This window comes from Adiantum capillus-veneris, chromosome 6 (assembly GCF_014529385.1).
Source record: "Adiantum capillus-veneris isolate H3 chromosome 6, ASM1452938v2, whole genome shotgun sequence".
Lineage (NCBI taxonomy): Eukaryota > Viridiplantae > Streptophyta > Polypodiopsida > Polypodiales > Pteridaceae > Adiantum > Adiantum capillus-veneris.
Window position 1 is genome coordinate 138,665,385 of NC_140936.1, and position 13,548 is coordinate 138,678,932.

General features: G+C 41.7%; 1 protein-coding gene across 1 annotated transcript; it reads right to left on the minus strand.

Annotated features, from left to right (window-relative positions):
• Positions 1-4,335: 4,335 nt before the first annotated feature.
• Positions 4,336-10,126, minus strand: MCM3 (Minichromosome maintenance (MCM2/3/5) family protein). The gene is made up of 16 exons (XM_086514877.1): positions 9,920-10,126; positions 9,571-9,683; positions 9,251-9,459; positions 9,023-9,153; positions 8,325-8,563; positions 8,008-8,244; positions 7,768-7,922; positions 7,480-7,688; positions 7,196-7,364; positions 6,884-7,086; positions 6,738-6,797; positions 6,557-6,649; positions 6,280-6,461; positions 6,064-6,198; positions 5,651-5,792; positions 4,336-4,881 (listed from the first exon to the last, which is right to left on the minus strand). Exons 1-16 carry the CDS (start codon positions 9,983-9,985, stop codon positions 4,825-4,827), a joined length of 2,400 nt encoding a protein of 799 aa, XP_086371003.1. The 5' UTR covers positions 9,986-10,126; the 3' UTR covers positions 4,336-4,824.
• Between the last annotated feature and the right edge of the window lie 3,422 nt (positions 10,127-13,548).

Genomic DNA, 13,548 nt, shown 5'->3' on the forward strand with positions numbered 1-13,548 from the left:
ACCGAAATGAGCCCAAATCAAAATTCTGAGCAGACCAAGCTCTACGAGTGCACCCAAAATATTTGTCGACCTACGAACGATCGCCAAAGCTCACTGAAATCGGAGAAAGTGAGCAGGCGTGTGCTGGAGCAGCTGGTGACTAAGCCCGGGAGGACGTGACCTGCTCTGATACCAATTGTTGGAATTAGGGTTGCAGAGAAACACACACAGTTTGGAGAAGACGAAGGAAGCTCAAGGCACACAATAGAGAGTGTATAACTTAGTGTGCAATGGAAAGATAGATAGCCCTAGAGTGATGGGCGTATATACAATGCACGGGGGGGAAAAACCTCCTAAAGAGGGAAAAAATGCCCCGGCGGTCCTAGTGTGTTCACACACATCACTACCACATGTATATGGTAACATATTGTACATATGGTAATGCCAAAAAGTGACATGAGAGTCTTTACGAGTTTATTTTGTGTCCTTTTTAGCTTGGTTTTTAAGGTACGTGTACGTGCAAGGCAAATCGCCTATGTAGTGTTAGTTTTGACAGGTCACTGTATGTGTGCCCGTATGGTGTGGTTTGAGTTGAAACTTGAATATAAGTGATATGTGAGTTATAAGCAAGAAAGGGAGTAGCCTTGTCATAATAACTAATATCTAATTTTCCTAAATGATTTTCTCATGTTAAATTGATCATTTAATATGGGGAAGTGCCAGGGGAGAAAAAAAGCTAGAATATTGGTTAAGCTGGCAGACCGGCCATAGTAGGGATCCAAAGGAGGGAAAATAGGGATCCAATGGGGGGGCCATCTGTAAAAGAGCTATGTGCAACAATGGGGTCCAAAGACCTTAGGGTTCAGCCCATTAAGACTTCCAAAATGCTAAGGTTCCAAAAGTTGTGTCCAATGGTCAAAGGCTTAGGAAATTGGATGCTTTGTGTGTGTCCCAAAAAGTCTTCACAAACTCCTACATAGGAGGGGGCGAGCCCAAGAAGTAGGGGATGAGAGAGAAACACACACACACACACACACATTCACAAACTTCCTTTGTACACAAGGGGAAAGAGGGACACATGTCAGCTCCCTAGGCCAGATGCCCACAAGGTGTACTCAAATCCTATTGGATGGCCATGGAGGTGGACCAATGAGAATTAGGCTAGAGTAAATCTAGTTTAATTAATTTAAAAACACTTAATAAAAGAACCAATAGGAATAAGCTCTCTAGAAGACTATTGGATAGTCTCCCAAGGGGTCCAATGAGCATTCAACATTCCAATGGCTTGCCTGATTCCAAGCTCTCACAAAAGGGGAAAGGGGGACACATGTCAGAAGGCTATCACTTATGCTCCTGAAATCCTATTGGCTATGCCTGGGGATGTCCAATGAGGTGCTAGCAAGAGCAATTAGCAAGAGGGGTTGACCATGAGAGAGAGGGGGATGATTTTTCAAAGGAATTATACACACACACTCACAGAAGCTCATGTGTAGAGTAAGAAGACTCTTTCTCTCTTCTCAAGCTTTTATGAAAAGCTTATCACCTACTCCAAGCTTGTGAGAAGGGAGGCCTACACCAACAACCCTTGGCTTTGTGATGCAAATCCAACCAAGAGCCAAGCTTCAATGCATGCTCATCTCCTCTACCATGCTAATTACTAAGCTAAGCTATGCTAATATGAGTGATTATGTGAGGAGATGTACATCTTTCTCGTAAGACTACTCCTTCTTCCTCTCAATCTACTCTCATACTCCGCTAGTTCTCACCATCTTCGAAGGTGTGTGAGGTCTTGGGTCTGAGACCGTGAGGGAATTGATGTTGTGTTTGATAAGTGTTTTGCTTAGTGCTTGAAGTTTCCATCTTCATTGCACTAGCTAGTATTGAAGGAACACAAAGGATTTGTATTGTCAAATGTCTCTCTTGATGGGAGAAACCATAATACAAAGCCTTTTGGAGGTAAGACCGGCTCCATGCAAATCCGGTCCTCAATTGTTGTCAATTGCTTAATTTCTCTCTTTTGAAGTATTGTTCATGCTATCTAACTAGGTGTTATGCTTTTCGTTGCTCTCTCCACCCAAGCACTCTTGTTATTCTCATTAGGAATCTATTCTAATGAAATGCTCACTATGTTCATGCTATTTTCCGCTACACACAAGCTACTAGGCCATTAAATGTTACAAGGGGGAAACCGGCTCCATGCAAATCCGATCCTCGTCAATTGCTTAATTTTCTCTCTTTTGAAGTATTGTTCATGCTATCTAACTAGGTGTTATGCTTTTTGTTGCTCTCTCCACCCAAGCACTCTTGTTATTCTCATTAGGAATCTATTCTAATGAAATGCTCACTATGTTCATGCTATTTTCCGCTACACACAAGTTACTAGGCCATTAAATGTTACATTGGTATCAAGCCTACTATCATAATTTTTCAAGTTTGGATCGTTTTGCCTCCTTTATGCTTTTGGATGCAATTTTTTGCCCTTGGCTAGCCTTCTATATGTATACTCGTGCCATGGCAGCATTCTTATGTAGTGCCAGTCGACGAGTCACTATATGTGTGCTCATACAAGTGTTGTTTGAGTTAAAACTTGTATGTAAGTGATATGTGAGTTATAAGAAAGAAAGGGAGCAACCTACTATCAGAATTTTTCAGGTTTGGGTTGTTTTACCTCCTTCATGCTTTTGGATATAGTTTTTTGCCCTCGACTAGACTTCTATATGAATAGTCGTGCCATGGCAACATGCTGTCCGTGCCAATTTTGCACATAGTGATCATAATTTTGAAATTTGGTGTCTTCATAACTTTTGCAGTAGAAAATGTAGATAATTTTTAAGGCTTTTGTTCTTGTTTTCCCAACATGTACTTCTATCATCTCATCGTCAACTATATTGCCACGTTTTAATCAATATATTTACAAAATGATATGGTGTATCTTGTATTTATCTTGAGCAAAGTGCAAACCAAGATCATTCTCACTCCATCACAATACTCCGTGTGTGCATTAGATTTCTCAATTCATTTACTTACATGAGTATTTCTCTTTCAAAACATTCTGATATATGCATGGCTAAGAGCAAGCATGACATATGTGGCTACTCATTAGCCTTACTCTATTAAAACACTATGAGTGTGTCGTTTGATGTTAGCTTTGGTCACATCTAGTGTAAGAGACTGGGGACTAGCACATACACTTCACCCAACCATGCCATATATAGGACCTTGGCCTCCTAAATACAAGCCCCTTGTACTGCATATGCATCTTGGCCCTTGGCCTGCCCAATCCTATCGAGTGTCTAACCATGATCGAGCACCCTTTAACGTCCATCAAATTGTGGAGTTAAGAAGTTAAGATATCTTATTAAATTACGTAGAGATACTCTACAAAAGGCTCTTCTTCATTCACAAAGAAGAACACCAATTTAGGATTTACTCTGCTAATGGAGTATGAACTAGTGGACTTAAACATAAGGTGCCAAAAAATATTTCATGTCACAAGAAAGTCCACTTGTCCGTAAAGGTTGATTTGAATTAGTCAATAACCATTCCAAATCTGAAATAGAATTGATTGACAAGAGAGCAATAAGTTAGAGCATCTCTCTTCAAGTAGGCTCTACTATTAGTTTGAGTTCCGAGTAAAGGTTCCTTTCAACCAAATGAACAATCTCTTAAGAGGATATTTGATTCAATCATTCGATTCAATTTTTGCTACAAACATATGGGTACCATAATTGGTAATTGTCAACCGGATCAATTAATGTTGTAAATTTAGATTTGAAAAACACCGATAAATTTTTAGAAGAGAAGCTTTATTGAGGTTGCTTTAATGATGTTTTAGAGTGGAAACTCTCTCAAGGGGAGGGTAATATCGAGACAATCAAAAGACAACAATTAGTCATTGCCTCTTAAAAGAAAAAGGAAGAAAAGTTTGCCATAATTTACTTGCCTAATGGACCTAGTCAACAAGCTTTATCCGAATGGGCGCGGCATGATTTTGACAAGGATGATTGGTGTGCATTGCAATAGACTTGAGGGAAAATATGGCTTGCCCATGGATGTGTGTGTGTGTGTGTTGAGGTGGGGGGGGGCATGCATATTTGACAGACTTAAAGCCCACATTATCCTCAATGAACACTATTGAGGCAAGAACATCAAGGATAGCAAACTATATGTATGTGGATAGTATGATCCTATTTTCAAGTCTACAAAAATTCACTTTTTGCAAAATACAGGAACCATATATCAAAACTTGGTTCAAAAATGATAGCTATAGGAGGATATTTCATTTTAGTGATGTGGAAATAGCATCAAATTCTTCATGAAACTACATAAAACCCGAATTGAACAATACCAAGATTGATATTATTTAAGTTTAATCCGATGCTCTATTTGACAAAATTCACTTTTTGAGGCCTTTTAAGGATTAGAGATAGCCAAGGCCTAGTAATGGTACACTTTTTAGCATCTCAGAAAAGGACACAAGCAAAGTTCCAAGCATATTCCAAATTTTCATCTATAATTGAGACTGGTGGAGGCATGTCTCCTGATTGGCTCCCCTATTGGGGCATGTCTCATGATTGGCTCCTTCACCCTAGTCCTTGAAAGTAATGGATTTCATCAATCCACAATGCTAGAAATCTGTGTGTTGGGGGTTTGGGGGGGGGGGGGGGGGGGGGGTGGGTTTGGCGGCGGCTAAGCAACCATGTTGCATTTGAATTTCACCCATGATGGGCCATGGCACAAGAGATTAGTCTGTTCAACATGATTGTTGACAAATTACATTTTGAGTACTTGTGTGTGGAAAAAGACATATACCAACTATGTCAAAACCATTCCAGCATAATTTTGTCAGACTAGATGAACTGTATCTCCTGCCACCATCACTCTGTTCGCTGTGTGAAGCCGCTGTAAGCAAAACATCACACAAATCAAACCAATCACAACAATGAGCTTTCTAAAATTAACATGTAGAAAAAAACATAGAAGTCATTCTTTGTAAAAAAACCCTTTTTTTATGTGAGCTTTCTAAAATTAACATGTAGAAAAAAACATAGAAGTCATTCTTTGTAAAAAAACCCTTTTTTTATGTGAAGCATCCACCCAAATTGAACCCTAACGGCGGTTCCTATGCACCTATAAAAGTAACTTTTGCTAAAGAATTAGGGTCCACATCTAAGTGCTACTTTAAGGAGGCAAGGAGTGAGCATAAGAGGTGGCTCCATATCTACTTTATTCCCAAGAGCTCTTTATGGGCACTCTGAAAGCATGTATATAACCTTGTTAGCAACCTCCTGAAGTGTAGGTTCTTCCAAGCACCTATGATAAGGTCTTGATTTTCTTCCAAGCACCTATGGTGAGATGGTCTTGATTTTTATCAAGCTCTCCCTTGAGAACTACAGAGAGAGCATGCAAATCTCTCAATCCACATCAAGAGGGCTGTATGTAGATCCTTCCAAGCACCTATGGTAAGATAGTCTTGATTTCTATCAAGCTTTCTTGAAATTAGAGAGAGGGCATACAAAATCTCAATCAACATTAAGTGCGTCAATATTCCAACTTCCAAAAGCTTCATAATTTTGTGCACAGCTCCAGCATATGCTTATCCTCAACCAAACAATTAGTCCTCAATCAGAGAAGATTTTGCTAGAGATCCATCAGTCATAATAGTACTGACCTGTAACAACCAATCGACCTCTTCTCGACTGAAGGGATTTGGGTTGCCAGCATTCACCGCAGCTGCTACAGCACTCACGGCTATCTGGTCGAGCCGATTACTCATCATGTGTTGGCTGAAAGCAGCATGAAACCTTTCCTGCCTGTACATCAATTGAATCCAAATAAAGCATCTCACTCAAATAGGAGTCCAAGTAAATCATTGCACCCATACAAGTAAATGATACAGTTGAAGTGAGCATTGCAAGATCAAAGTGAGCATTTTACTCCTACAAGTAAATAAAGATTGTAATCACAAAGATTGAACATGGTACTCATAAAATTTGAAATGAGCATTGCAGTCATACAAGAAGATTTAAGAGAGCATTGCACTCAAATAAAGAGTCCAAGTAAACCATACAATCACCAGTGTACCTTTCTGGAGCAACATTAACCATTTGAGCAGAACCATTGGTAGGCAAATCATCATCCCTTTCATCTACATCCCCTGACGTTCTCCTGCTGGGTGAGTCGGCATTGCTTCTGCGTCTCTGCCTCCTCGGAGTTTGCCTGCAGAATAAAAACACCCCTCATCAGCTTCACAACACCACTTTTTCTTGCAAAGTAAATGGATATTGTCATAAGTCGAACCTCTCTTCTGCTGCAACTGCTCCACTTGCATCCCCGTCTTCTCCAGCATCGCCTTCAGCCTGACGTTTCCTTTCCAGCTCTCTCTCCCTCTCTTGCTCCCGGTGTTCCATATCTGTGAGCTCCTTATGGTAAACAGCAAAGTTCAGCACTTTTAAAGCTGCATCAACATCAGCTTTCAGCACCTGATAATGATGATTCAAAACGAAAAGAGACTGTTAACATTTTACCAAGCTAGAAGAACAAGCTACAAACTTAATTAAAGGAGCTGGTCTCGTACCTGGTTTCGAAGTTTCAACTTGGCATGTGCTGTTGAGAGACGGATGATAGTTTCCAAGGTTCGAGCAGTGATAGGAAGGGTTCCCCCACCAGACTGTCAAGTAAAAGCACTCTATGTTAGGAAAGCTTAATAGGCCCCAAACTCCAGATACATATGAAGCATAGAAGAAGAAGCCAAGGACCTTATTTTCTGCGCTTGCATTCCGCATTTCTGCATATGCAGATGCTATCTGCTCTGAAGCCTGATAAATTCAATTTCAAAATCAGTCTTCAGGTAAACTTCCCATGGTGGCTCAACTCAATCCACAGAAGCACATAAGTTACCCACCTCATCAGAAAGCACAGGCTGATGTCTGCTCTTAGCATAGTGGATATACTTCTTCAAGAACTTAATGGTGAGAGTCTCACGCTTCCCTTGTCTCACCCTTCTTTCCCCATGCAGCAACCGATTGTACTTTACAAAAATAGCAGTGGCTACCTCTGCCTCCTCATCTTCTACAGATCTAGAGGCCCCTTCCATGATTAGCAGCCCTGTAAATTAAGTACGCAAGGTACCATGCATTTATTAATGTAGCTTATTTGCAATGAGTTTCTGCTGTGGAAGATTTTAAGCGAATGTTTAAAAGACTTAAAACATTACCTCCGCTCTCAGATGGAGAGCGATATCTATGCATCCGTAGAACATGCTCGGAGATCTGCCTGTCAATATCGGCATCCATTTGATCCAGAACAATAAAGAGTAAATCGAATCGAGATAGCAGGGAGTCTGGCAGGCCAATGTTCTTTGTGGGGGTAATAGATCTATCATACTGCCATACCCACTATATGTAAGTCTCTGTTGATGATATTCATACCTCAAGCGCAGGATAAAAAATAAATTACACACCTAACACTCATTAGATCAAACTAGCTATGAGAACTTACCGTGCCATATATTGGATTTGCAGCAGCAACAACACTACATCGAGCATTCAATGAGGCGTGTATGCCAGCCTTGGCTATTGTTACTGTTTGCTGTTCCATGACCTCATGAATAGCCACTCTGTCTAGATCATTCATCTTATCAAACTCATCAATACATACTACCCCTCTATCAGCAAGCACCATAGCCCCAGCTTCCAATCTTCTCTCGCCTGCAATTCCAGACATGCGTCAGAACAGACTGATATTCGTATCTACATTGACTGCAGCTCCCTTCAAATCTTCATATACCTGTTTCTTGATCCGTCGTCACTGCTGCAGTTAGACCTACTCCAGAAGAGCCCCGACCCGTAGTAGATATTGCTAGAGGAGCAATGTTCATTATTGCCCTCAGTAATTGAGACTTTGCAACTGATGGATCTCCAACCATCATCATATTGATGTCGCTGTAAATGACAAAAAACAAGATTTTAAAGATTGCTGTAGTAGTGAGTATCAAGAATCAGACTCCATCCTAGCATTAAAACTTACCCTCTGATGTGAGTTCCATTCTTGAGATTTTTCTCAACACCGCCAAGAAGCTGCAAGACAACAGCCTTCTTTATCCAGGAATGTCCACAAATTGATGGTGCCAATGACTCACCCAGCAAGTCAAAAGCATCCTGCCTATTTCCAATTTTTTTGATATTCTTGATATCCTCATTGGTGAAAATGGGAGTGTTGATCTCCTTGTTTAACTGGGCAATGTTGTTGGCCACAACGATTGTCCTGAAAACAGTTTCAATAAACATCAACGGCAACTGGCAAGGACTGGATTGAAAACATTTTCATTACGACCCAATGAGTACCTGAAAACTCCATTCACACTTCCTTTCGTTTTCCCAGCAACAGCTTTATAAATGCCAACAACTATGATACGATCTCCAGGTTTGCAGACATCCACCAAGTCATCTTCCACAACCACATCAATGGAACGAGGAAGCTGCCCAGGGGCAGAATTTTCTGGCATCTCCTGGATAGAGATTGTCTGGTGATCCCTATACTTACAAAGACCAAACTCTGTGACCAGAAGATTTCCGAGGTCATCCTGTAGGAGTTTCAGCAAAATGTGAAACATGTCAGCTGAAAAATAAACACAATGCACCATAGTTTTCCCTATGTCAGCCATACAGCAGACGCATATGGGTATTAAGTGTAGAAAAAACATGGTTCGGATCCCCAAGAAACTTGAAGCAAGCCGAAAACAGTACAGTTTGGACTGAAAAAAACACGCTACATGTGATAACTGTAGCGTGCTTGCAGCTCAGAAACTTGCTTTCCATTGTTTACAAAACTTGCACTTCTCATTGGCTCTTGTCGAGGTTAAGCATAGAAAATGTTCTGGTTCATCTTGTAGGTCTAGTATCGTAAGTATGTTTGATCATATCATACGCATATCATATGACAAATATCATACGGGTATAAAACCATGATCAATTGGTAAATTTACCATACAAGTATGAAATACGCTAGCACTAATGATGAGTAATAACTGCACCAAAATTACCCTTGTTGGGTACACAGATCCTGTTGGAAGACCTGTGTTTGATGTGATATCTCGGTACTCCCTAGAAGTGAAGTCGCCAGTACTAGGACAGAAATGCACACTTTTCACTACTTTTGGCCTGACCAGAGAACCTGTTCATCCAAAAATACCCCCTGATCAGATCATATATTGCCATAAGTTAAGAGCCATTTACAAGGCTAAAGCAAAGATCTGACTAAGAGTACTTACATTTTGTGACTATCCCTTCTACACATACCAGACTACCAATAAAAGGGGCAAGCAATTCTCTAGGAGATAACTTGTGGAAGCCGAAATGGCCTTCAAAGCCAACTTGAACATCTTCCTCTTCTTGAAGATACTTAGGATCTATACTTCTGGTGACTTCATCAAGAGCATCAGCAAAGGGCTGCAAGTACTCACTTGGGTGCCGTATTAACCTGAAAAGAGGGTTTTCGTCTCTCTCTCTCTCTCTCTCTCTCTCTCTCTCTCTCTCTCTCTCTCTCTCTCTCTCTCTCTCTCATATCCCTCATATCCAGATGAGATCTTACCGGCGAGCTAGATCGGTATTAAAATTCCGAAGATCAGCCAAATCAACAAATAAACGGTGTCTACCCTGTGCAATCATACTCCGGATTTTGTCCATGTAGATCCCTTGGCCAATCTGGCATACAAGAGGCAAACATAAGCATATGGCATGCCAAAAGCCTTGTGTTATCCAAGAGTATCATTGAGAGCTTGGCTTCAGTCATCTTAAACCGAATTGCCTGCTTCGGTCAATCATGATTACAAAGGTACGTAGACATTTATGGAAATGTACTGATAGGAGCAACTCGCCCACTGCCTCTGCAACAGGAAAGAAAGAAGACAAATCACACAAGGAATCAAAGCGGAACTTACATCTTGGTCAAGGAAGTCCATGAAGGTGCGCTTGTGGGCTAGCTGCGCTTCCTGATTGACGTCCATGCCTGCCTGCCTGGCTAAAATCTTCCGCTAAATTAGAAACTAACTGCTAAATGTTGCACAGAGTACCGCAGCTCTCACACCCTTTCCCTCTGCAACTCTGCTCTACACCTGAACGTGACCAGTATCGTAGGAGCAGCAATGTCGACGGGACGGACCACGAGAACGGACCGGTCGTTGCGGTGTAAGAGCACCGAGCTGTGATTGCAGCTCACGGGAGAGTAAGAAAAAGGCGGGAAAAACAGGCAGGAGGGGAAAGGAGGGAAAATAATGCCCGCCAAAACCTTCATTGGCACTGCCTTCTACGCACTCTCTAACACGGACATTGAATGAAGTGCGGGCGGTGGGATCAACGGATGGGGACTCGCTGGGCCCGGGGCGACCCGAGAAGGGCGGACGATCATGAGAAAAGTCAACGCTTTGATCCACACCCCTCCCCCCCGGGTCGAGGACTCGAACCCCAAGACCTCCTTGTTGGCAGTTCAACTCCCTAACCACACGCCAAGGCGAAGCCACTCTCTCGTAAAGTGAACTCGGACACGGCAAACATGGACCAAAAAAGTAAACAAGGACAAATCGGATGGCGTCCAAGATTCGCGAGAAATGTGCTCCACTTCATCGCCATAGATCCCACCGCTTGCACTTCATTCAATATACGTGTTAGATAGTGTTGAGGTACAACGTTGAATCGTCATAGAAGGGGGAAAGGGGGAAGGGGGGGGGGGGGGGGGGGGGGGGGGGGAGAGAGAGAGAGTATGCCTCCATCTATCGGTATTGGGTTATGCACACCAGCACTAGAGAGAGAGAGGCGGCATGGTTTGCACCACAAAACTCGGCGTGTTTGTTGCTTGTGTCATGATATATATATATTTTTTAATCTCCTCTGCCCTTCCCAGTTGTTGTGATGGAGGGACTCACATATGTCCTTAATTTTTAAAACATAGTCCTTCCCTGACAAACCCATTTTCTTCACAATGTTGAGCTCTATCTTCAATTTAAGCTTCCTTGCCTTATTATTGGTCATAGCTAGCCCACACTAATAGGCAGCCAATACATGACCTTCCTTGCTCCATGGTTCCAATCTTAGTTTTACCCGTTGAGGAGTAGGATTCTCCTCGGGCAACATTTGTGTGTCTTCTTGTTCACCTTGAATGTACTCCCAATATCCTTTAGTCACATCAGAGATGAGTCAAAGATTAGGTCAAAGGTGGATCAAAGTGTATCGATGGCTGATTTTTGGAAGCTACAATCATCCATTGGCCGATTGCAAAGCCTTATGTTTTGATTTACGTTGACTTATGGACAAATCACAGGCTCTCCCATTGCTATCGTAGGTTGCACTATATGAAAGAGCATGGCCATCCAATCAATCAAATGCTATGACAAACCTCATAGTGTGTTGTGCGGCCATGGTAGTATAGCATCGCACCAACCAATTAAAATGTCAATCTAGTGAGCTTGGAAGTTGATCCTAGCCTAGAGTGCACAAACTATCTACACACACCACGACATTTATGGTCTTGAGAGATGCATATTGACATCATCGCAAGCTCAACCACACGTGCTCTTGGACCTACTTACTTGAAACACCATGCCTACTCTTTCCTACTCGTTCAACGCTCAAACTGCCAAATGCTCAATGATCCTCTATGGATCCAAGATGAAGTAATGTAGCAACTCCATGCATGCACCAAGAAAGCAAGATATGTACTCTAATTAGCAAACAAGCATGTCGCCTATTCCTTCCTACTATTATGCATAACCTAGGGCACCACCAATCACTCAAGAAGTGCCACACAATGGTTAAGCACTCAGCACGACTAAGAAAACTTGATAACCTATTTAAATACTCTTGCACAAAGCAAGAGAGAGAGGGAAAGTATTGGTTCTGTTTAAAATCTCAACATCATGCATAAGGGAGCATGTTGGAGCAAAAGAATACAAGAGAGTAACTCCTTGGAGTGCATGAGGAAGCTCCTTGATGTTCACAAAGCAAGCTTGATGTGACTAGCTCTTCAACCCTCAAAATGAGCTATAAGTGGCTATTTATCATAACGAGGTGAGAAGTCTAGGGTTCATATTTGATCGGTTAATTATAGACCCAGTGCTTACATTTGGAATTTGTGGGCTTCGACTTTAGTTGCAAGAAAATTCCCCCAGTCTTCGTGATCAACTCATAAGGCTCTCTATACCCAAAACTGGGATGTTACGAAGCCAAAATTACAAAGGCTTGAATAAATGGGCTCAAATAATCACAATTATGTAATGGTTGCAAGAAAGATAGTGCAAAAATGGTGGCTATCTTTGAGCCTTTGCATCCCATCTCTTCTCGCTTTAGTCTTGGCTTTGGCATATATATCCACTAGATGTGCACTGGAGGCTACACAACTCTCCCTTGCTGAGTTAGCACTCCTGTTGGAATTAGGGTTGCAGGAAAACACACACAGCTTGGAGAAGACAAAGGAAGCTCAAGGCACACAACAAAGAGTATATTACTTAGTGTGCAATGGAAAGATAGATAGCCCTAGAATGAATGGGCGTATATGCAATGCATGGGGGAAAAACCTCCTAGTGAGGGAAAAAAATGCCCTGACAGTCCTAAGTGTGTTCACACACATCACTACCACATGTATATGGTAACAAATCCCCCCTGGAGTGATGCGGTGAACGAGAGCTGGCACATGAGTAGAGGGAAGTGCCATGCCATGAGGACATGATCAGTCCACAAAGGGGAGTAAGCCCAAAGCTTTGAGGAAAGCTTTGAACTTCTCACGAGACAATATCTTTGTGAAAAGATATGCAAGGTTGTCTTGTGTTGGCACATAAGGCAAGCTGATCTCTCCTAACTTGGTCAAACTAGCTTAGTCAAACTGCATGATTCTTAAACCTAGACAAGGGATTATGACAAAAAATTATACAGAATCTAATGTTTAATCTAAGCAAATGTGATGAATATTGTTCTAACAATCACATTTAAAGTAGACAATCATTGATGCTAAAAAGAAGACAAGAGGCAATGCTAATGGACAAGAAACACTTGTTTGTGTTGATGATCACGCTCAATTCGAAGAGTGAACGAGAGAAAGATTCCATGAAGTTCAAAATCCTAATAATGGCAACACGTTTCTATACACACTAGAAAACACAAGGAATACCTCTAGGAGGCACGTTAGTAGGAAGAGGCACCAACCTTTATTAAACACAATCGAACAACCTAAGGAACCCTAACCTAATTATTTGCACCTCCTAAAGAGTCAAGGGAACAGGATATTGAATAGATGGGCGGGTAGCCCTAGGTCTAAACCCCTATCCTTGTCGTCATCGAGAAAAACAAAGTCATCATCCGTGAGACCATACGTGCAATCTGTGTAATCATGTAACTCTTCCTTATCATTAGAAGCACAAATGTTCACTAAGAACGTCACTAGACGTTTATAGTCATCTTGGTCAAGAGGGTAAGCTTGTTCAATCAGAGAGAAGTCCTCTACTAAGTATGGATCAATCATGGTCAAGAGACGTATTAGCCATTCTAATTTCTCGAAATTCCTCTCACACGCTAGCGTATC